The following is a 24215-nucleotide window of genomic DNA, read 5'->3' as shown; positions in this document are numbered from 1 at the left end:
TCTGATAGCTCACGGACAGCTCTTCCAGTGCGCAGCATCACAAGAGAGGAGGATTTCAAGAGCTGGTGTGACAAAACTGTACATGCAGGTGGAGAGCAGACGGGGCACTTCCAAGCCCAGTCCCACTGCTGAGCTGCTCACCTGAGCGAGCCCCTGAACGCAGAGGGTCAGTGCTAGCTGGCGGCGATGCTTTCCACACGCCAGAAGCAGCCAGCACGTGCCCCAGCCGCACAGCAAACGAGCTTTCTCCTCCTTCCTAAACACATTCCCCTCTTCAGCTCCCCCTGAGCCACGCGTCTGCCCCTGTGCCGTGCTGTCACTGCCGAGATGCGTGGCGCCAGCTGGAGCTCGGCTCTGCCAGCTCCCACCCCAGCCCCAGCAGCTGCAGGCGGGCGGCCTCAGCCCCCTCCCGCAGACACAGCTACGGGACAGGAGCGCAGAGCAACGCATCTCAGCTCGGGAACACCCCCAGGCCACGCTGTGCATGGAAACCCAAGGAGGTTTTGCCACCTGGAGCAGGCTACCCTGCTCCATCCTGCGCTGTGTGATGAAGCCAGCGTTTTCTGAAGGGGAAAGAACGAGCTCAGAGAGTGGCTGAGAGCACAAGTGGAAAATTATCGGGACAAACCGCACACATCCTGGCTTCTCCAAGTACTTCTAGGAACACATTTAAGCAGGTAAGGCCAATAGCTCCTATCAACACTCCCGTGTCTCAGCTGCACTGGACGAGCATTCAGGCTGAGAGTCCACAGAAAGCATCCCTCACTTCCTGGGGGTTAATACGAGAAGGGAATTAATTCAGTGTTTAACTGCACTAGCTCGTGGATTAATTATTTCAAATGGTTCTCTTAAGGAACAGGACTACACCGAGGAACAGAAGCTGCACCTGTACCGCAGGAACCCACCCAGCTCAGCACAGAAGCCAACAGGGCAGCTCCACCTCCTGGACGGGCTCTGCTCACCCCCGCTGCCTTCACCACCCTCTGCAAGAAATGAAGCAACTGAATACAGGACAGTAAAAAGATGGTGTCACACTACGGGTTGAGGCTGTTACAGCACAGATCTGCAGGCTGCAAAGCAATGCTGAAGAGGAACTACAGCCTGCTGGCTACGAGCTACGTTTCCCCTAAGAGGAAAGGGAGCAATAATCTCCCAAACTACTCCAGTTAAAAATCATCTGGTTCCACTAAAGCAGTGTAAAAATATTTGTAGTTTGCAATGCAATCAGCTCAGTCGAACCAGCCACCACAGGCAGGTTCAAAGGATTTATTTAAGGGATTCTAGCAGAGGCCTAGTGAAATTTCCTAACATGCAGATTAGGTGCCAGCTTAAGCTGAAATCCGCAGCACCACAGGCACCAATGCCTCCAACAAGCACCCTCCACATCTTCGAAGCTTCTCCCTTCCATGCTGCCCCATCCCTTTTACCCGTACCGGCTGGACGTTACGTTTGTCTCCTCCCATCCCAGCCAGCCCTACTGCTCATTCCGCACGGAGGCACAAGACAAAAGCCCTCTGAGCTTCAGAGCCAGAAGAGGGCTCACCAAATAAAATCAGGTTGCAAGGGGGCTCCAGAGGCCAGCAGCTCAGCGTGCTCCCCACCCCTGCTCCAAATTAGATCAGGTTGGGCACGCTTACACAAAGCACTTTGGTCTGTTTGGGTCCCACCATCTAGGCCTTCAGCTGCCACTAATTCCAAGAGTTCATTAAAACTCGCAGGAGCTTGATGTTATCCAGTTAGAAGCAGTCCTGTTAATTTATGAATGGATTTAATGAGCTGCTGTGTCACCACCAAGACCTTGCTGGCAGGAAGCGAAACAGCAACACAGATTTTTTTTTTTTTTGGATCCTTCTCCAGGCACAGAAGCACAATGCAGACGTCTCTGCGGGGTCCCTGAAGGCTGCAGCTACGTGACCCGACCCATGCCAATCCTGCATCGCACCGGTGTCACGCAGGGGAAAGGAGGCACGACATGGATCAAGTGGCAAGAACAGCACGTGTGTGTGTGTGTGTGTGTGCGCGCGCAGAGCAGCAGGCTTTTGGTTTATTTCTCTAGGAGTTTTGTTTAACTTGACAACATGCGATAAAAGTGCAGAGTTCAGAGCCACGCACAGCGATAGGCTCCAGTTGTTCTTCCTCGCCGTCGGTCTGTCAGCAGCAACATCGCTCGGGGAGCAGGAGAGCTGCTGCCTGCGAGCCCCCTGCAGCCCGTGGCACGGAGCCTGCGGCAGGAGAACAGGCAGAGTTACACACATCGGACCAGGAGACATCGCTCACACAAAGAGGAGCTCAGATGTGGCGATGCCCAGGGACAACACCAAGAAATAAAATATCCTGATAGCACTGCCCTGGTGCTGATTAGAGAGCTCCCGTCACTGCTTTTGCTTCAGCACAGACGTTGTTGGAGAAGTCTAACAGCTCAGCTGCTGAGCCTCCACAAAAGGAGCAGCATCAAAGGATTGCAAAGGGAATCCAACTGCAGTTACGCCTCTTTTGTGCCCTTCATTTATTTCCTCCTGCAAAATAGGGGCTAACAGCACTTCCCTGCACCCTTGCAAAATGAGGGAAAAACATAACCTGGTGGTTTGCAAGAGCTTTCACATCCTCCTCTGGAGCTACAGAGCAGTACTGCTATCATAAACTTGTCACGGTGAGATCCAGCAGTGCGGTCTGTATGGTGGAAACAGCCTGATCTGGCCACCCCCCAGGGGCCTGCCTGCAGCGCTGGGGCCGTGCCAGCAGCCCAGGCACACAGAGGGGCCAGAGATCCATACGTGCAGGAAAAATGTCCACACAGAGCTCCTCTGTAGGCTCACATCGCCATTTAAAGAGATTTCTCCTCCCTCCTTCGAAAATATTTTGAGAGCACACGTGCACATTCTGTGCCTTGTCTTTCCCATTCATACATCAAAGGTGCCACAAACATGAGAAAAGGGAAGCAGAGCACAGATTCTTCTTTAACTCTTTCTCTGTAGGAAAGAACTGCAAGAGAACGCAGACCCCGCACTCTTTTGACACATTTTTGACTTTTCACCAGCCAAAGCTCAGGGCTGGAGCTGGACGTGGCCCTCACACCCACACAACACTGACCTGAGGGCAGCTGCTGCACCCACACCTTGTCCCCAGGAGCTGAATGAGACCTCGAGGCACACGGGGTTGTCACCTCTGAACAAGGAACTGGATGAGACATTTCCCAAGGACCCCACATTACAACGCCCGCAGAGCCTCCAGGTTTCTTCCTTGCCACTAGAAATGCAATTAACAGCAGCAAAAAGTTCATTTACCAGCTGGTGAACATCCTGCACAAACAACAGAAGGCGAACGGGCAATGGACTCTTATTAACGACCCACTGCAGATAGAAATGACACTGGCAAATCAAAGTTACCCCCGGGCAAGGCTGACACCCCAGTTAGCCAGACTGTGCAGCACTGGCTTAGCTGAAGAGCGATGGGCAGCCACAGAGCGGGGACAGGCAAGGTAAGAGGCAGAGCCCTTCTGCCACACCTGACACCCAAACCCACCCTTTCCTTCCCCGCAGGACCCTTACCCTACACCAGTGACCCTAACCACAACAGGAGCACGAGCAGGACTTGCTTTACACAACCATTTTGGGCCCAACTCTGGGAAGCTGGAAGCATGCACACCAGGAGATCTCCTGGAAGACCGGACAAGGGAGGCTCTGTCAGAGAAGCCCTTCTTTCCCGCTGCAAGAGGTGAGCAGGATTTGGACTCCCTCAGGCTGAGCTGCCCCGAGACCCAGCGAAACTCCTCATGCTTGGGACATTTACTTTTCTGCCATTTACCAGCACACAACAGCTCTGAAACTTCTGGTGATTCAGACAAGCTTTCCGATCACCCGTACGTCTAATTTACAGCCCACACATGCCAGGCACTGCATGAAAGAAGGAATTAACGTTGGCACATTCAGGCCACACAACTCAACATAAAGCTCACTTCAGACCCTGCGCTTTAGTTGATTAGGGCCACGAACTGCCCTCCTGCAGGCACAGCCACCTGCTGCTGGGGCTGCCAGCTCAGCCCCAGCTCAGCCCCTGCCCCTCCCGTGGCTCCTGAGCGAATCCACCCTGGTTGCTTCAGGAGCTGGGCAAACAGAGCAGCCCCAGCAACCGGGTCCCGCCAGCTCGCTTCTCCCTTCTTTAAGCATCCTCCTGGAGCCCTGGGGGCACAAAGCATCATTAACTGGGAATGAGAGGCACCTGCATGCGGCTTTAGCTCCAGCACCTGCACATACATGCAAGCAGGAGAGAAAACACCTTTTTCCCCGGAGCTAACCCCTGCGGGGCTCCTGCTTGCCCAGCAAGCCTTTGCAGCAGGAGAAAGGCACTTCCCACCCGGCTCCTCATGGTCCAGCAGCCCAGACGGACGGGCTCTGGCTTGTAATCGCCATCTGCAGAGGGGCACACAGCAGGCAAGAGGAGAAGAGGGTGAGAAATAGCCAAGGATTTCCTCCCGGCACAGCATCTCTGGGGGCAGATGTTCTCCTCACACTGGTGCTGTGCCTCTCCCTCCAAGCAGCCGTGATGGCACCGCACAGCGGCCACATCCAGCGGGCCGAGGAGGTTCCAAAATCACCTGGTACGTGAGAGCTCCCTGAGAGCAGGGCAGGGCCAGCAAGAGATAGGAAATCCACTGGCCTGCCTCCAGGTTGTTTTCTGTCGGATCGCCTTGCCACACAGACTGCACACCCCCTTCTGCACCACTGCCTGGTGACTACAGAGCACGCTGAAGTGACGGGTGAGCATGCTAAAGCGATGGGTTTAGCCATTTTGCTGGTTTGAGAAGTACTTCCAGATCCTTCTGGATGAAAAGCAGAATTAAAAAATATATATATTAATCTCATCCTTGCAAAACCATTTTAGTTTCTTTCTTTTGATCTCGCATCAAAGACTTTCAGGATGTGCATAGCATTACGGATGCCAGTCAGCAGCTCCGTGCAGTTCCAACCCAACCATTTCCAGGATAGGTGGGGGAAAAGAACGTGCATGAGGGATTTCTACATCAGGTCTTGCAAGACTGTGGAGAAGCAGGGGTTCCTCCTAACAGGCAGGACTTGTTAGGAGAAAGGGGTGTTTTTTCTTGTTTTGTCTTGGTTTAAAGACACCCTGCAGCACCACCTGCACTGAAGGAGCCCCCAAAAGGCTCCAGCACAAGTGTTTGATTTGGACACGGGCTGTGCCGCGTGGGAGCACTCCAGCAGCCACGGCCCATCGCCACAGTCCGAGACCCAGCAGGCCTGGAAAACCACCTGAGGACCAACACGTGAGGCTTCATCAGCCCTGGTGCAGACCGATCGCTTACCATCCATCCCTAATAAAGGAGCAGCAACCAGAGGGAGCCCTGCAGCCCCTCTGCGACCCGCACACTTTGCTCCTTGCCTCTCCCCCAGCAGACTCCTGTGCCCAGACACCGACTTGCTCTCAGTGAAGAGCTGGAGCTCGCTGCACTGGGAGGAAGATGAGCTGTGCAAGTCAAATGAACAACGCACGCTGCTTTTCAAGTTGCCTTTTCATCTTTTGATGCCAGATAAAAGAGAGAGGAGCCATCTCGCAGGTACGCAAGTGTTCCTAAATTGAGCACTGAACAGCAGAGGCTCAGGACGCAGCCACAAAGCTGAAAACAATCCCCACACGCAGCTGAAGTGTGCCAGCCACAAACACACTGAGCCTGCCAGCGAGGAAGGGAACAATCCTGTGGCTAAGGGCCCCCCTCAGCCTTACCTGGGTCCGTTCCCATCTCCCTCCCCGCGCTCAGCCCCCGTTCAGAGGAGCAGAGCACACCTCCAGGCCTTACAGGAACCCGAACCACGCCACAGGCAACCCGGTTGTGCTGGGAGCTCCTCCACACACCTCACCCTGAGCCCTTGTACCTGTTACAGAGCAAGATCCCATCTTAACCTGATTTAAGATCTTTGAATCAAATAAAGGCAGAAGATGCGAGCTCCGAATGCTGAGCACTGCTTTATTTCTCTTTACCCATACAAGCACCGCACGCAGCGCACCAAACGCAGACGTGAGCGGTTTGCTCACCTGCAGAAGACAGGATCCCTCCCACCTTCCCCCTCAAATTACGTGCAGTGGTTTTCTTGTTTCTGCAGCGTGCTACCTGTACGCCTTGCTGGTGAGGATGGGGGTTATTACAGCACAAACGTGAGCCTACAGGCAACAGCCTCACTTCTCGTATAGCTCCCCAGGTGATAATCTGAGTTCCACAGGGCTGGATCACAGGTGGATGCTGGTGCACTCCACTGGGCCACAAACATGCAAAGGGCTCCCGTTGTCCTCGTGGCAATTCTGTGGCAGCCCAAAAAACACCACAACCACCACAGAACAGACATAATGGATAGGATTTTTCCCCACCTTCCATTTCATAACGCTCTTCACACAGAACACACCGAGATGCCACATTCACACAGCGCCCGCTAATTGGCATGGAAGTGCTGAGCCAAAGCTGCATTTAATTGCCCATAAAAAAGCTGCGTTAAGAAAAGCAATGTTGTTTTCACTTCAAAACCACAAAAAGTATCACAAGGAAATACAGATTCTTGGGCTTCCAATAAGGAGAATGGGAAAACCACAAATTTCAATCACGCTGACTTGTGTAACAAAGGGGTAAATAGGATTAGTTACCCCCAGTACTTACTGCAAGCGCGTCAAGAGTTAAACCTAAGAAAAATGGGAGGGGTCTTTCAGAAGCTAGCTGTGCTATTGTTATTCACCCCAAATCATGCCCCACCTCCAAGGAGCCTGCATTTGGGCATGTGTTAAGAGCAGGTGGGGTCCGTCTGAGTGTTGTCTGACTTTAATGGCAGCAGGAGCTGCTAAGGGCAGCAGACTTCCCATTGTCCCAGCCCCACCACACCTTTCCTGATTCAAGCAGGCAGCTTTTAGAGCATTTTTGCTGCTGCTCGGCCAAGCCTGGCTGTAGAGCTGTTTCCTGCCATCCCTTCCCTTTCCCGAGCTGCTGCTCTCCCTTGCCACAAGCGCCCATCTGATGCCCCAGAAGCCACCCCAGCACCACCTTTCTTTTCCCTCCTCCCAGCCCAAAGACGCCAGTGCAGACGTCTGCTGGCAGCTTTGAAGTCAGCAGAAGGAGCAGGCTCGAGTCGCCTCCCTGCCCTCCCCGAGGTTTTTCTTGGCTCACCTCCCGCCCCGCTGAACACCAACCACCTCCCCAGCACCCTGGGAACGCACCACAGAGCTCTGCAGGCCGTCAGCTGCCCCAGTCCTGTCCCAAGAAACTCGTGGTAGGGACTGAAGGCTCTGGAAGGAGAGCAGTACCTCTGCCTTCTGATGTTTCTTAAATCCTTGGCACTTCTGCCTACCAGTGAGCAAGGCACTACTGAGAAGTTTCCATTTCTAACTGTAGAAATGACAAGAAAGGTTTTTCTATTATTTTCCTCAAGAAGAACAGAAGTCACTGCACAACTATTTACACACAATTACAAAGGAAGGCAATGGCACAGAGAAGCATGGGACAGAAGCACGCCGCAGGAGAAACAGGACTTCTCCAAGCCGAAGGACCCCAAGGAGGCCTCCAGAGTTCAGCAAGGCTTTCCCAAAGAGCCTGGCCATCCTACATGGTGACAGCTTTCTGAAGGAAAACAGCTAAGGTGGACGGCAGACTTCCAGGCAGGGCAGCTCCTCAGGCCTGGGTGAGAGGCTTTAGCCAGGCAGCAGATCAAACATTTCTATCTTTTGGTACCTTCTGAAAGCCCCGTGCACTCCCAGCTTCCCACACAGCACCAATTACTGCAGGAGAAATGCCTCCTGGGGGCCGAGCAGCTCAAGCACACACACACAACAGCAGCACACCAGCGGCACCCCTCGTCCCGCAGGGTGCAAGGCTGTGGGTGCTCCCTGCTCCTTCTCACCTACACTGAGGACACAAAGCCCTGCTGAACGCAGGCGTTTGTCAGTGCCACTGCATGAACTGTGATGCGCTCACTGCAACTCTTCCCTTTTAGACCCAAGGTGACTGTACCACCTGCTATCAGTCAGAGGGAGCCGTGCAACACGAGGCCAAGCCCAGCAGAGCTCGCTCATGTCCAGTTAAAGCTCTGGGCCTACTCCCACCAATTCTCCTGCAGCTCATCTCCCAGCCCCACCACTGGCGAGAAGCTGTCTTGCTTTCCACGCTCTGATGACCGCGACTCTTTGCTCTGGTTCTTGAATAGTCAAATGCTGCTTTGTTTTAAAGCTTCATCTTTGGCACGAGCGCAGCACCAGATGAGGAACATAGCAGGTCTTGTCTAGTTAAAAATGAGATGTGATCTAGGAGGAAAGTAATGAACAGCTCGTGGGAGGCAGCATTCACTTGGAGAGAATCAGAGACTGCTCGTCTCCACCGTGACCCACCCGCTCCCTCCTGGGTTGAGGGGCCAGACCGTGACACCAATGGGGTGGATGGAGCTAGGTGGCCCCTGAGGGCCCTTACGAACCAAATTATCCTCTATTCTCATGAACCATCCTCCAACACGCAGGGGATCTTACTGCTCAGTCTCAAAAGGCCACAGGAAGGCTGCCGGGGCCAGCCACCACTGTGGAAGTTGCCCTGCACCAGACCGCCTCGTCTACCGGGCTGCCCCAAGAGCGAGCACAGCTAAGGACGGAGAAGTTCAAAAACTGAGCCAGGATTAGAGAAACACGTGTACTTCCTGCACATCAGGGATTTTGCAGTCTGATTTTTAAGGAAAAGATGCTTATGTAGTTGTATTCTGCATATATTATTCAGATGCTCTCCCTCTCCCCATAACTTTAACCAATTCCATCAGACACGAGGAAAAGCGCAGCGTCAGATACCAACGACTCTGCACAGCGAGAGCCAAAGGAAATGAGGCTCGACAAAAACAACCCTGCTTACAAAACAATTTAAAATAGAGGCAACCAGATCCCACTGCCAGGGGGATTCCTAGGAGGTGATTTTTCAGGCTTCAAGGGTGAGACAAGAACGGCTTCCAGGTAATGATCCTCAGCCAGGAACCCCTGTGCCAGGGGCAGGAGGATTCCCCGACACTCAGCCCGCTCCCTGCAAAACCCAAGGGGAGCTGGATCACGGGCACTAACTCTTCTCCAGAGGTAAATGCATTGCTCCAACAGGCACGTGGCCTCAGGCGCAGCACGGACAGGCTCTGCAAATCCCCGTGGACTTTGTAAGGACCAGAGCCAGCACGCATTTTCATACATTCACGTTTCCTCAAAGCGTTATGGCAGTTTCAGGCACTCCAGAGAGACAAAGGGCTGAAATGGACTGCCGCTATACCCACGGATAATCCTGTTATTCTATAGAGAATATAACATGGAATAACAATAAACTACTCAAAATGATTGTAAGATCAGTCCTAAAACCAAATGGATGTCTGGCTCATCTCTATTCCTCTTCAAGCCTTCTCGTCTGTCAGTGCTCTTGCTGCATGAAGCTTTCATCTCCCGGGCAGCCTAAATTTACTCGTGGCCAGTCTCTACCCCCCTGCTCCTGTGCTAACCTTGCCCTTTAGCTTCAGCAGTCGCTGCCCCTCCCCGCCGTGCCCCTCTGATGTATTTATAGCCAGCAGTCACGCTGCCTCTCAGCCTTCGTCCCGCAAGCTGAGCAAGCCAAGCTCCCCGGCTCCCCTGGCGGGCCGGGCTCCCCAGCCCCTGAGCACCACGCTCGCCCTTCCCTGCACCTGTCGCAGCCCAAATTCCTTCCCTGGACGCGGGCAAGCAGCACCACACGGCACATTCCCCAGCAGGGCCCCCAAAGGCCCGGCACAGCAGCGTGCCCCCATCACCGGGGGCTAACCCCCGTGACCTGCCCCTTCCTCAGGGGCACCAGCTGCAGCCAGCGCAGGTTTCCCAAGGGCCGGGGAGCCGTGCCAGGGCTCTGAACAGTCTGGTTGGGAGCATGCTGGTGCTGCAGCTGAAACGCTACCCCAGCATTAGGGGAATAGCTTTGTCCTCTCAATTTAGCAAGCAGGAGGGCGGCGAGCCCTGGGGCTGGCTGGCTCTGTCCCACACGGAGCAGAGCACTGGCCGCCACGCAGCCCGCACACGCCATGGCCACCGCTCTTGCCCAGGGCCCATCCCAGCACTAAAACCCCACGGGAAGTCAGGTTTGGGCAGAAAGCAGCAGCAGGGGCTCCAGTCCACAAGGCAGAGGGGCATGCCAAGGGGACACTCCCTGTGTACGCAGGCTTTCTGCTCACCTCTGACCACGGACACCGAGCTGGACAGACCCCCAGCCAGACCCAGGGAAACAAACCTCTGTCCTGTTTAGTCCAGCACAGGGGCTCTGCTGGACATGGCACTGCTACCCGGGAAGGGGCAAGACACATTCGCAGGGAAACCTCGGTGCTGATTGCCACAGCAGTTGATTTCTTCCTGTCCTGAGCACCAAGGACAGAAGCTGCCGTCGAGTTTGATCTCTCCCAGCTCAACCACCGCCCTGCCCGCACTGCTGCCACCAGACAGGTAGGAGCTGCAGCACGATCCCATGGAGCTGCCACGCAGAGGCTGGAAGGGCAGGCATGGCTGCTGCAGACTGACCCGACCCAGAGGGCAAAGGGGCCGTCAGCTGGAGCTGCTGGGAAGTCACAGCTTCAATGCCTGCAGGAAGCTGGACATCCTGGAGCCAAAGCCCTGCTCCTTCCTAAGCTTACGGCAGGAAAACCCAGCTAGTAGGAGCCCCACAGCACTGGAGTCCAGGATGGGGCACATCCTGCACGCACAGTCTGAGCCCAGCGAACCTTTAGCCCTTCCTAAGGCAGCACTTCTCCCCACCCCAAAGCAATCAGAAGCCGTTTTTGCTAAGTTCGCTTTTGCAGCACAAGCACACAGGAGGAAAAGGCACACATCATTCATCTTCTCATCACCCTGGCCCCCAAATTCAGCAGCTAACAGCCGTCTGGAAACCCTTTACTCTTTTCTTCTTCCCAAGACGGCGCAGTCTCTCTCTGCACGCACTAAATATTCAACAACACGCACACCCACCAGATTAATGCACCAACCCAAACCCATGCACATCTGCTTCTTAAATGAGGGCTTCTTCCACCGAATCCCAACCCAAACAAACACGGTACAGAGAACAAACGGGTGCTTACAGCGAACAACCACTCATCAGCTGAAGTCACTCGAATGGATTCCACTTTAAACGAAGCCTGCGCCATCTGTTCTACCCCTCAATTAGAGAAACCCAAAAAATATTCAATACAGAGTTTGAGAAAGCCAGCTAATTTATCTAAGTTCTACTTCTCTTCAGCTCAGCCAAGCATGCTCTTGCAATGCCTGATATGCAGACAGAGATAAGAGTGGAAGGCTGCCTTCCTTAGCACAATTACGAGCTCTGTCAGGGGAAATAACATTTCCCTGCAACTCTTCACTATATATTTCATTTTTAAGAGCGTGATCCCTCTGTAAGTAACAAAACCCATTAGGAGCGAAAAGAATCGAATCAGCAGTCCTGCACAGAAAAGCAAAAATCAGCACCGGGACACAGCCCTGGGGCAAAGGGATTGTCCCATGCAAGGGTGAGGTGAGACCTTCCCCTTGGCCAGCACACCTTGTGCAGTGAGTGCCCCAGATGCCCCAAAAGCAATGCATTTCACCCAGTTAGGTCTTTACTGGGACCGCTGCCCGTTTTCACTCCAAACGAGCCTCTCCTACCATTTTTCGATATGAGAAAGTGCCGAGGAGAAACTTTCTTCAAGTAGTGGACCCCAGTCCTGGGCGTATAAGAGCAGTGTATAAAAAAAAGCCTAAAAACGCCAATAAAGACCATGCCTCACACAGCTCAAATCAATTACCTGAGCAACTTGAAGCCCTATCTGTAGAAGCAGAGCAGCAGCAAACGAGGCTCCTCTCAGTGCAAACTGATGTCTCTTGAGATGCCCTTTCTCTTTATTTCACTGATGTTTTCCCACCGATAACGTGCAACCCCCCTAGCACAGCCCTTGCTGGGCAGCAGCCATAAATCACCTGGATGTTCTCCCAGCTGCGGGGTCTGGAACCCCAAACCAGCCTCCCTCTGCGAGCACACCTGCTAGGAAATTCCCGATCACACAGGTGATCTCCACCTTTGTTTTAAGCCGATACTTGCTCAGATGAAGGGAGAGAGGCAAGCAGAGAAGCAGACTGCCAACATAATGGCTTAAACCTTGACCAAGGAAGCGTAGTTTGACACCCCAGAGGGCTGCTTTAGGGCACTGATGCCGGGCCTCCCACTTTTAGGGCTGTTTCACTCATCCATGAGCTGATCAGGTTGCCCTCCAACAGCTTTGGGTTTTTTGTTTCCTGCATGCCAAGCAGCTTCCACTGCAGTTGCTTGTTGACTATTATGAAAAGCAAAAATGCAGCCGTGCAGAACACATTGACCAAGATACAGCATCCTTACCATCAACATTTCCATTTAAAACAGTTGCAATTAATCTGAGGGTGTTCTGCTCCAACAGACACACAACCTGCACAGTCAGCCTCTCCTTCACTTCTGCGTGAGAGCACTCCAGCACAGCTCCCAGGAACAAGCTTCACCACCACGCCTGTAGGAGGCTTTACTCTCAAATTTTCCTGGACCTACCATGAAGTACCAAAACCTCCCGGCCCTCCCTGTACCAGGGGTAAGTAGCCCACTAGCTTTGGGAAAGGACCGGGACAGGACTTTCCCAAACCACAGCTGTAAACCCCTTCCAGTGAGGAAGCCCCATGGCAGCAGCAGGACTTCCTTACTAAGGGCTGTGGGGAACGAAGCAACGTGACAGGGATAACAGGGCCGCGGGGTTCCACATCCCATAGCTCATGCCTGTGGATGCGAGATGGTTACGTTCAACACAACACAGATTTGCTCATTACCTTTCCTCAGCAAGCTGCAATAGATCAATTGTACTTAAATTATCCCTGGACAGTAGAAAAAACATCTAGAAAGAATTAATAACAACATGAAAAAGTAGTGGCTGGATATGCACGCTTTTTTCAGCTTTACATACCGTTTCTTATAGGGCAGGAAATCATCAACACTGCCAAGCAGTGGGATGATCAAAGAGTCCCACAGGTGAAACAAGGTAGACAAAGAAATCGGGACAGCACAAATTGCGAACACCAAGAATAAAGCCAATTGGCTGAAGTGTTACTGTTATGCATCCTTGCTATCACACCAGTTATTAACTACCAAGAAGTGGGACACGGCCGGTTGACTCAGCGTAATTACCAGCTCACAGAGCAGCGTATCAGAAACATGCTGTACAGCTTCCACTTAGATCAAGCATCACTTGCCCATGAAACTTCTGACTGTAATTAAATCCCATCCGACGAGCCTTACCTTGTAATTGCTGGAATTGACCCAGGAGGTGGCCAGTCCATCAACCATTTTATCCAGCATAGTCTGATCGTGTTCGAGATCAGCTGACTTCTGTTTATCTGAGAAGTAATCTATCAGCTCCTGGCCAACCTGAAGCCTCTTCCCGACATCCTTCTGCAGCACCTGCGCTAAGCAGTACTCCATACTGGGCTCCATGGTGTCTTAGGAACACAGCACCAGCAAGAAAGCTAGAGGGCAGGCAGTCCGACAAATCCCTCTTCGAACGGACGCAGGAGGTCGCCTCTTTGTTCGATGAAGGTTACGGAGGGTCTGGGTTTCAAAGATGCAATTCTGAGAATGGCAACAATGCACCATGTGTGTGTGAACAGCAGCTGGCAGGATATTAAAAGTCCAATTTAAATAACTAGCAATAGATGAAGCAACGAGCAGTGCTGTACTGTTGGGTCTGCAATAATTCCCAATTCAGCAGTCCATTCTGAAAGAAATAAAAAGTATTACAGGTTAAATTAAGAACGGAGGAAAAAAAAAAAGACAAAGCGTGTCACAAAATAGGTTACTCGTATACAGCTGCGAGGCTGCGATAAGCTGGATACGAGCAGCACTGCTCTATTTTAGGGCATCAGACGAGGTAGGTCAGGACAAAAACCTCTGGTTGTGCTTCACACCAGCAGTTACCCACCCAGCAGTTCCCTAGAAGGAGCTTTAGCGACAGGCAGCAAATCTGGGGCTTAACTAAGAGCTGATTAGTAATCAATATTCGTGCAGCTACCACCATCAGCGCCCGCCCACGGAGGTGAGGACAAAACCCTCAGGCAGGTCACTGGGAAGACACAGGAGCCTTAAGGAGTGAAAGCGGGGAGCCGTCTGGGTCCTGCTTTGACTGCTGGCCTTCAGCCATCCATGCCCTCGCTGGCCTGCACGGTACACAGCCAACGCTGGGCTCGGGGGATGCACAACGAGGGGCTCAGGGTGCTCCCAGGCTGAACCCTGCCCTGTTGTAGCCCAAAGCAGGGCCTGAAGTGTTTTTGCTTTTGTTAAAACAAGAGTGGCTGGGTGTCTGCAGTTCGGTTATGCTCCCCAACCTCGGAAGCCTCTCCTGTCCTGGGACTGCATCAGGCACCCAGCTGATGCTTCTTTTTTTGGGTGGAGGGTCAGGGTCCCTCCCTTTCTGCAGCCACACAGCCCTCCCAGCAGCACCACGCTGCTTCCCAAAGCACTTCCTCTGCGCAGGTCAGCTCCTGCAGGAGGGGGGAGATAACGACGCAGCACGTCTTTTTGTTTCCCGGCTAATAATACCCAGAGCCAGAAGCTGCCCTACTTTCTTTGTGTGCACAAGGAAAGCGGGTCAAGCCCCGTGCACGGGCAGGGGCTGCGGAGCACACAGCTGGCCCAGTAAACAACTGGAGGGGAGCCGGAGCCACGCGTTCACCGACTGGAAGCACTGGGGCAGCGAATCTGAACGCCTCCTGCTTGAGCAAACAAAGCCCTTGATGAAAAAAGTGGCTGAGACACGCGAGATCCCCAGGCTGGCAGTGCCGGAGCAGCTCACCCCCAGCCTCTGGGGCCGCACCGGAGAGGTGCCAGCCCCAGCACAGCTCGGAGCTGGCCCGAGCCCCCGCGGGAGCAGCCCCCAGGTCCTGCAGGGCCGATGCAAAGTGGCTGTGTGCAGCCAGGGAGCCGCCCGGCGAGCCCTGCCACCAGCCAGGAGGCTGCTTCGTGCCCCGAGACTGAAATCCCAGCAGAACCTGACCTTCCTGAGCGGCAAGGGAGCGGCAGCTGCAGGCAGGCAGGGCTGGAAGGCAGCGCCGCCAGCTCCCTGCAAGCACTGCCCCGACCCAGGGCTGCCTGCAGAGCACACCCAGCTCCCCCAGATCTGCAGGGCTCCAGCTCCCCACGGCAGGGCTCAGCGAGCCTCCCGAGGAGCCTCCTACCTGCACCTCGGACTGCTGGCCCCTGCCCTGCCCTCCGTGAGCACGGGGAAGAAGTCCCCTGCCTGCTCTCAGCATGGAAATGGGGAGCTTGCTTAAACTTGAAAATTAATTCAGGCTGCAGCAGGGTGTGAGCGACTTCGTTACCACAGAATAGCCATTTTTGATTAACTTCACACACAGGCAAGCCCCAGCAGATCCAACAGCTGTATGAGCGGGCCACAGCGCCATGAGAAAGGAACACCCCGAGTTTCAGGCCTTTCTTCTAGGTGGTTTCCATGTACAAGTACCTGAACTCTGCCGAAGAGCACAAAGCAACCTTTTCTGCAAGCTAATTTAAACAAATTTCCCCAAGAGTTCCTCATTTTTTAAAACATGTTAAGGAAGACAGGATCAAAATCACCCTGCACTACAGAAGAAGAGGCGTGTGACCTGGACGTGAGGACTGAGCTCTAAAGAAGATCCCCTGCTTCGTGGCACCACCTTCAAACACCTCTGGGGGAGAAGAGCACAAACGCAGGTCCCTCTCCCCCTGTTAAGCCCTGAGAGCTTGGTGCTTACTCAAAGCCCCCGCCAGCAACACTGACATTTTCCACCAAGAGCTACCCAGCACAAAGCCAGCAGAGAGGCTTAAGGGTAATGCGGGCTTGGAGCTCAAAACGGGGTGTGTAAAGGAGAAAGCTGACACCGGCTGCACAGCCCCAAGTTGCTCAGCCCCGATACCACCACCCTAACGCCAGTACAATCCGCTGCAAGGCAACTGGCTCGGCGTGGGGAACCAGCCAGCTCGGGCAGTAACAAGGAAACGCTCGTTACCTAAGATGGGGCAGCATTAACCGGGGTACCCAACTCAATGAACTTCTGGCTGTGTGTAGGAAAACCCCACTCACCCAAACTGAAGCTGCGTTATTTGTAACGCCCAAGTAAGGCTTCATCTTTGCCTACCTTCACAAGAAACTTTGCATCTTATTGTGCTTGCAAAGAGGAAGAAAACCTGAAAATGTTTAAAAAAAACTGCAGCACTGCTCTCCTGGGGGCTGGTCTGTACTCAGCTCATCAACAGCTCTGCAGTTACACCTCCCCTTCCCTATATGCAAACAGCAGCAGAAAGCATCTGCTGTGACAGCCTCCAAGCCTTCAGCACTTTGTTGTTCAGCCTCCAGAGGTGGCAAGCACACCAGCAGCTGTCCTACCTCGCAGGGACACCTCCCAGCGCTGGCAGAGGGGCTCCCTTTTGTTCACCTGTCTCCACAAGTGGGAGATGATCTTCCTTCAGTGCCCAGGGTATTTCACAACCACTCTGCTGGAAGCTTTCCTGGGTCTTCCCCCCCTGCACCAGGCACACTAAGGAGGCTCCTGGGAGGCTCCGCCCGGCACAGAACCACCTCCAGCCGCAGGGCTGCAAGGCCCCTGCTGAGCAGCAGCTCTTCTTCTGGCCCGCTGGGGTCTGTGAAGGGGCTCAGCCGGTAACTGAGCCGCAGCAGCACGCGAGGAAAACCGAGGAGGCAGATCTCCAGAATGAAGACGTCTGAAAGATTTCCAGGGCTTAAGCTAAGACCTCGCAGCCCCCCTGCAATCCTTCCATGACAGATGCTAGGCACGAAAGTTGTCTTCCCCTGGCCTGGTAAGATGAGAGATAAGCTTCAGGTCGCAGGAATTCCCGTATGCCTCCACAAAAAGCCTGCACACCTGACGCAGAGCTGCTCTTGCAGAGAGGCACCCACCTGCAGAACCCCCGCAGAAATGAACCCACAGCAGCCCCAGGGCACTTGCAGGCTGAAGGCCTCAGGGCGACCCCAACGCCCACCCCAATGGCTCGTTCGCTCTTCCAGAGCAAGGGGGAAAACCAGTTTCATCATCCTTTGTTTTGCTAACACAACCCGTCTCTCAGATTAGTCTGGTTTTAATTTTGTCTGAGGCCAAGGACAAGTCCGGAATGAGCTTTCCAGGTCTCCTTCCTTTCGAAGGGTCCGAGTGCTGAGATGCAGCTGAAAATCCCATAAGGTCAGGAGCTGCCCTGGGCACGCCCCTCCTGTGGGCATCTCAGCCCCAAGGCCTGAAGTGAAAGGCTACCAAAATCAGAGCGCACATCCCACCGCCCGGCTGCTCACTAGGAGCAGCTTCCCAGCACGCAGCACAAGCCTGCAACCTGCCCCCGTACTGCAGCAATGCCAGCCCCTCGGCTGCTGTCACCCCTGATCCTGAGGACGGGAAGCATCTCGGTGGAAATGAAAGAAAAAAAAAGGTGGGAGAACAGCAGGCATTGCACGAGCAGGAGCTGGGCGCTGCCTTTCCCAGAGTCAGGGCAAAGAAAGGCCCCAGTGGCAGTGGGAACCAAGGGCAAGCCAACACCTTGGGGAAAGGAAAAGCCCTATTACCACATGCTGGGTATGGGATCCGGATAATCCAGTTCCAAAGAGCTCAGCGGGTTTGCGATACAAGCGCCGTACCCCACAAGGCCTCCGGGAGCTCGCTACCCCCAGGAGCCTCTCGCTGGGTAGCGGCACAGAGCAGGGAGGGAAGGCTTTATGCACAACCCAAGCCAGAACCACCCTGGAAGCTTTTTTTTCCCATAAACTGCTGCTGATGATGATGATGCTTGCCTAACAATTCATTTTGCTGCCTGGCTCCTCGGGGAGCCAGCTGAGCAGAGGTTTAAGTGACAGAGCCAGACAGACCAAACGCTAAACACCAATTGAGATCAGAACTCCCGGCAATCACCTCTGGCCTCTCACACCCCAGAACCCATCTGCTGCCCTTCTGTAACTCCAAGGGTCAGCACTCATCCGATGTGTTTGGGGATTTTTACTGCTAGTCCTGCCAAAAAGAGGCAAAAGAGAGCTCTCGTGTTTACAACAGAGTCAGACACTGAGGGCAGAACGCCAGGGACCCTGTGTGGCTGCTGGGCTGCTCAGTGCCTGGCTGCACAAGGACTCTGCTGGCTCGCACCGGGGCTCCAGGTAGCAGGTTGGCCTGATGGACGATACCCAAACCACTGGAAGGGCTGGAACGAAACACACAGCAACCTGCAGCACCCAGCGGGTCGATGGAAATGCAGAATGTGAGCATGGAACAAGATGAAACCCTGGGGACGAGCTGCAGCTGCTCTGCACGAGGCTGCCACGAACAGCAGCCCTTTATCACGGCAGAGCCGAACCCCTCAGACTGCTTGTTTACAACTTCTTCAAGTCACAGCCTGAACAAATTAACAAGATAAATTGGTTTTGTGCATTAACTCAGCTGCAAAACCCTTTTACACTCGGCAGCATGTTTAATGCATGGGCAGTTATGCTGGGAGGTGCCCTGGCCTTGTCAGGATGCAGAGGAAGCTTCAGCCACAGGAATAGAGGAGGAGGCGTTAGCAGCAGCAAGCCCGACCCCGAGGCACAGCAGCCAGATCTCAAACCTTGGCCTGGACATGCTGGGAGTTAACAAGAGGCTCGGTGTGACACAGGAGCCCGAGCCAAGTCATCCGAGGCCAGCTGGGTGCCTGAAATGGCAGCTCAGTCTCCACAGGCACGCCATGCTCCATCACTGCCCACACAATGAGCAGGGAGCTGCCGTTCCCTTACCTGTCCCAACACCTTACGCCCAGCCCAACTCAGGCTTTTTCTAGTGATACAGCACACCTGGCCCCATCACCGAGGTTGCTGAGGCAGCACTGACCTCCTCGTGCCGTAACCCACCCCGGGGCAGCCGGACCTGCTGCCAGCTCCCATCCTCCAGCAGCTAACAGCCCTGACTGACCGGCCCCACGGAGAGGGGAGGGCTGATGAACACATGGGAGGAGGGCATAAATCATTTGGGTCAGACATTTGTTGTTTAAGTATCTGGCGCCCATAACCCTGCAATTGCAGCTCGGATTTAAGATTCCTACAGGACTTCAAAGATGAAATATCTGCAGGAATTAAGTATCTGGAGGAGCAGCTCATTCTCTGTAGGCATCCTCTCCAAACGTCCCTCTAGGGAATGTCACATGAGGGAGAGAAACTTATTCCCACCTCCCGAGCACGCTGCCGCCTCACTTTTAGCACCGTCTCACTGTTATCACCGAGTGAGGCAAGGCCAGAATGCCCCCACGGCATTTTTCTCCTTGGAACACACATTTTTGAAGCTGTCTGTCCAGCCCCAAGCATTTCCCAAGCACATTGCAGGCATCAGCATAGAAAAGAGATCCTATTTGTGGTGGTCATCGTTTTTGTTAAAAAAAGGCAACAAAACAACACGAAAACACAGCAAAAGGATGACAATACAACAGCGGCTCGCCCACGGTGACACGGTTAGGCACCGCTCCGTCCCTCTGGCAGCTTCCATGCCCCATCCCGCTCACCGAGCACAACCCAGGCTCTGCCCAGCCGGGCCCTGCGGCACAAAGGCAGCTCCCACAGGGCGAGCGGCGCTGCCACAGCCCGCAGGGCCCGGCCGCCTCCCCACGCTGCGGCCCCAGCCCCGGGCCCCCTCCCCCTCCCACCGCCCCCCCCCCGCGCTGCAGCTCCCACAGGAGGCGGCCGGGGCCTGGCCGCGGGGCTCGCGCAGGGGCCGGGCCGGGCCCGCAGCCCCCCCACACCCCCTCGACGAGGCCGCGGAGCCCCCCCAACCCCCAGAGCCCCCTCAGCGCGGTCCCCCCCGGTCCCCCCGGTACCTGGCGGCGGCGCGAGGCGGGGCGGGCCCGGCGGGCTCAGTGCCCGCAGCGCTGCATGGCTGCGCCCGCCCCGCCGCCCCGCGAAGAATGGGGACCCGCCGCGCCTGCGCCAGCCCCGCGCGCACTGCGCCTGCGCGGCGCCGCCCTCGCGCCTCTAGAAGGCTCGGCCCGGCCCGCCGCGCGCATGCGCTCCGAGAGGAAGGGGGGCCGCGCCCCGTCCGGATCATAGAGAGCTACGGGGTGGTGCTCGCTGCTGCTCTCGGTGGTAAGGGGGGGGCGGTGAGGTCAGCGCGCGCAGTGCGCATGCGGAAGGGCGGAACCCGCGGGGCGGGGGGGCCTCGCTGAGGCGCTGCTTCCGCTTCCGGGTGTTGTTGCTATGGCAACGGCCGCGGGAGCCGCGCGGGCGGGGCCTGGCCGCAGACCCAAGGCTTCACTTCACGGCCCCACGGCCCCGCACGTGGGGCGCGTTCGTTCACTCGTGTTAATAAAAATAAATAAATAAATAAACAAACAAACAAACACACAACACATGGCCCCTGCACGTCCCTCAGCACCACCCTGTCTCACACCATAACCGCCTGGCGGGGGGCGTTCCTCATTTCTTTATACTCCTGGTGTTGTAGGGTCAGCCCCACAGCCCAGCGCTCCATAAAGCGGCGCTGAGGCGCAGCTGGGTGGCTTTAGGGACCTCCTTCTCTTTCTTCCTAAATAAAAACTGCGCAGGAAGCGTAACTCTTTATTCTTCCCTTATGTCGCAAGGCTTCAGGTGACCAACACATCAAACTTGGAGGCTCCCCTGTTGTGAAATAGCAGCCTCTCGCTGCATTTTCTTCACAGCTTCAGTGTAAAACAGGCAGACTCCGCACATAAATAAATTCCTCTGTCATTTAATCACCTTCAGTGTTTCGGTGTTTTTGTTACTACATCACCATTTCCCTGCAGGGACTTTCAGGATAGCTCATGCCCCCGTATTTAAGATAACCCCATTGTATTTAAGATAACCCAATTGGTCCATGAGCAGCAGGACAAATGAGGCCTGGTTTCCTACAGATTTGGGTTCTTTGTCCCTCTAATCCCCAGGGCTTCCTCAGCAGCCCTGCCTTCCTTTATGCACCCTGTGGCACTCCCTGCAAGGAGGGGACACCACAGCAGGCGGGTTTACCACAAAGCCCTGCACGTGTGGGGATCGCCTGGTGCTGCTGCCAAAGGAATCACTCCATGCCCGCGTTCCCTCCTGCCTTCCTTCCCTCCCTCGAGGCTGGCAACGATCTCTCTCCTCCAGTTCTCATGAAACCTGAGATTCTTTCCTCAAAAGGGAAAAGAAGGGGATGAGCCTGACAGCTGAGTAGAAGCAGACAGACCGCAGGCAGAAGCTTCGCTTTCATGAGGAAAAGAAGTCTGAAGTAATGCTTTAGAACTTGCAGATTTTCTGCAAACTTTAGAAAAGCATGCAGCACAGGCACTGTTCTGATTCTTCCCCTTTAGAGTTCTTAAAAATCAAATCACTGCTTCCCATAGTATTGCAAACACTTCATCCTGCTTTCTCTAATAATAACTGTCCCTTGATGGACTTTTTTTTTTTTAAGCTTTCCTTTGGAATCTCACAGCATCTCAGTATTTCTCACATCTGCTCAGAGATGGCTTTTCTTGATGGAAACCTATCAAGAAGACACATCAGGACACTCTGAGAGGAACCAGATCTACACTTCCTGATATGATCAAGTCTAAATGGATAGCTCAGAATTTCTCTAAATTTAGGTGACAGCGTGTTATTTCCCTACCAGTCCTTGGCCACTACAGCCTCATTTCTGAAAGACCCGATTTTACTCACCTACCTCACATGTGGGTCTCCAGCACAGGCAGGAGTAGCGCAGCAGGAACTGCTGTCTCCTAAGGTTGTGCTGTTCCCAGTGAAACAGCACAGATCTCTCTCGTCCACCTGCAAAATACACTGTTTTCTGCTTGTTGTGAAGAGGTGCGTGCCTATACGCATGAAAAAAATACAGTCCATTTGCAAGGTGAAACAGATCAGCTTACGGACATCTGCAGATAGGGCGCAAAATGCTGGAAGGAAGGGCAAAGTCAGAAAACTTTCTTCATATAAAGGAATATAATGATATATGAGCTTTCCTTTAAAACACTACTCTTTCAGACAAAAACGTCAGTGAAACAGGACTAGTGGGAAGCAAATGGAAGGGCTGGGAGGAAGAGAGGTTCTCTTATTTCAGTAGGAACAACTCACTCGACCTGAGCAACCTGCTCCTCCCTTTACCCCCAGGGCCCTTTTGCAACATGTCTGCTCAGGAATGCGAGGCTGAGTGCTCCAAGGTGCAACATGTTCATTTACAAATGACATGATGATAGGAGCTGCCCTCGATAGCACAGGACTGGAGCCAAAGCCCAAGTTGCTTTCCTAGAGCTGAGCGTTGGAAAGCCACGTTTCCTTTGCGTGTTGTCCCAGCTCCACTGCTGCCTGCAGGCATGACGGGTGGCACAACTGAGCTGGTTCTCCGTAACACTGCATCTCTGGCGCTCACATCTCATGCCCAGATCACTTGAGCACACTTGTGCTGTGCTAAGGAGAAAGCTGGGCTGCTCCAACAAAGATAAATCGCAGGGATTAGCACAAGCTGCTGACCGAGCTTCTGAGGGATCCTGCTTGATCACAGGCTCCCCTCCTCTAGGCTCACCTCCTCCACCCCTCGCTTACCTGTGAGACAGGGAACAAGCTCCTTGCCAACGCGTGAAACAGAGAGAGCAGTAGCTAGTCTGGATCAACACAAAATTTAATAATTCCTCATTCTTCCCCTTGTACAGGACAGTTGCTGCAGCCCTAGATCTCAGTTCAGACAATAACTATGCCCTCGCACTGCGATCTTTAATTGGCACTTTCCTGCCAAGCCTCAGCATTCTGCACTTCGCTCCTTCCACGTGAGAGCTGCCGCAAACAAAGCAGCCCGCTGACCCACTTATCTCCCACGTGAAGGCACACGAAGCCTTGCTTCGGTCACCAAACAGAAAAGAAAATCCGATAGCACGAGGTTTTGATTAGAGGGAAGTGAGCAAATGGCTCCGAGGCTCACAGGGTGCACATGGGCACGTCTGTGTGGCCCCGCTCACTCACAGTAAGGTGGCCACCCAAGGAGAAGCATCACATGTAATCCAGGAAGTGTTAATTGGGGCCTTTTTTTTTTTTTTTTTTTTTTTTGGTTTTGTGACTCTGGAGTCCAAGCTGAACCCCCCAAAACTGAACTGGCTACCAGAAAGCTGCTGCTTTCCACCCTTTCTGACCTGAGACAGATCTAATGCAGTGGCCTAGAAGGCGAATGGTTCCTTGTCTTAGCTAGAAACAGGCACCAGGTCTCACAGCTGGATCGCAGCTGCACGTGCCCCCATTTTTCCTGGCTGCCCTCAGGCTTCTGGGAAGAGGAATTTACAGGCCAAACTAAGAGGAATCCCATTTTTGTCTTACATTTAAGCTTACATTAAAACACATTTCAGCCCCATTTCCCCTTCCCTCATAATACTCCACTTACACTCTTTCAGATGGATTTATCCCTTCCCGTCCTTGTTCTGTTTAGTCTTCTTCTGATTTTATTTCATCTTTTTTCCACCATCCACAGCCTTACAATTACGCTCACATCTCCTGTTTAATACATGCACGTCACACACGCATACCTTAGCAGCACGGATTCTTTTAATCTTTGGAAAAGGTTTCCTTTTCATCCTCACCCAAATACTAAGTCAACTGGAAAGTGACACATCAAGGTTAGGCATGCAGTCTGCTCTTGACAAGGGAAAAGCGCTGAGCTCCGCAAGAGAGGCTAAGTAAGTGGATTAAGATCCTTTTCAAAGATTAGGTCACCCTTCACCCCAAGTGCAGATTCCTCCCGAAATTAATGCAAGCTCTTACGAATTCAACGGGAGGGCTGACGTTGAACAACAGCACAGTAAGTGTACCGCTGAACTGACTGTCCAAGTCACCGACCCCAAATGGTTGGTAAAAACCCACTGCTTGAATCTGCATCGTGTCCTAATACAGCAGGATTTCATCTTGTAAAGCTACGAGCCGGGGGGGAAGCAGCTGAGGCAGTTGTTCTCAGGACCAGACCTAGGGCTGCAGCCTGTCTGCTGTGACCGCACTGGCATCACACCCAAGGGTAAGGCTCGCCTCAGGAGAGGCCATACGGCCTCACAGGTGAGCATTTTGCCCTCACACAGCTCCCTCCTGCCCAGCCATAAAGCTCCGGCAGCTGGAGCAAACCCGGATGGTTTGTTTTTCAGGATTTAGTTCAGAATTCCCCTTAAGCATCACCCAATAAATAATTAATGTGTTTGC

General features: G+C 53.8%; 1 protein-coding gene across 11 annotated transcripts in view; it reads right to left on the bottom strand.

Moving 5' to 3' along the window:
• CLASP1 (cytoplasmic linker associated protein 1) overlaps positions 1 to 19962 on the bottom strand; it is a 144996-nt gene extending 125034 nt beyond the window's left edge. For all 11 annotated transcript variants that reach the window (XM_032190583.1, XM_032190584.1, XM_032190586.1 and 8 more), the window contains exons 1-2: positions 19877 to 19962; positions 13307 to 13781 (exon numbers count right to left, since the gene is read on the bottom strand). In XM_032190583.1, the coding sequence (XP_032046474.1) occupies positions 13307 to 13501 (195 nt within the window). In that variant the 5' untranslated portion in view covers positions 13502 to 13781; positions 19877 to 19962. The remainder of the gene's footprint in view (positions 1 to 13306; positions 13782 to 19876) is intronic.
• Positions 19963 to 24215: the final 4253 nt, after the last annotated feature.

Source organism: Aythya fuligula, chromosome 6, assembly GCF_009819795.1.
Source record: "Aythya fuligula isolate bAytFul2 chromosome 6, bAytFul2.pri, whole genome shotgun sequence".
Lineage (NCBI taxonomy): Eukaryota > Metazoa > Chordata > Aves > Anseriformes > Anatidae > Aythya > Aythya fuligula.
Note: the sequence above shows the minus strand (reverse complement) of the source record. Positions and strands in the feature narration are given on the sequence as shown.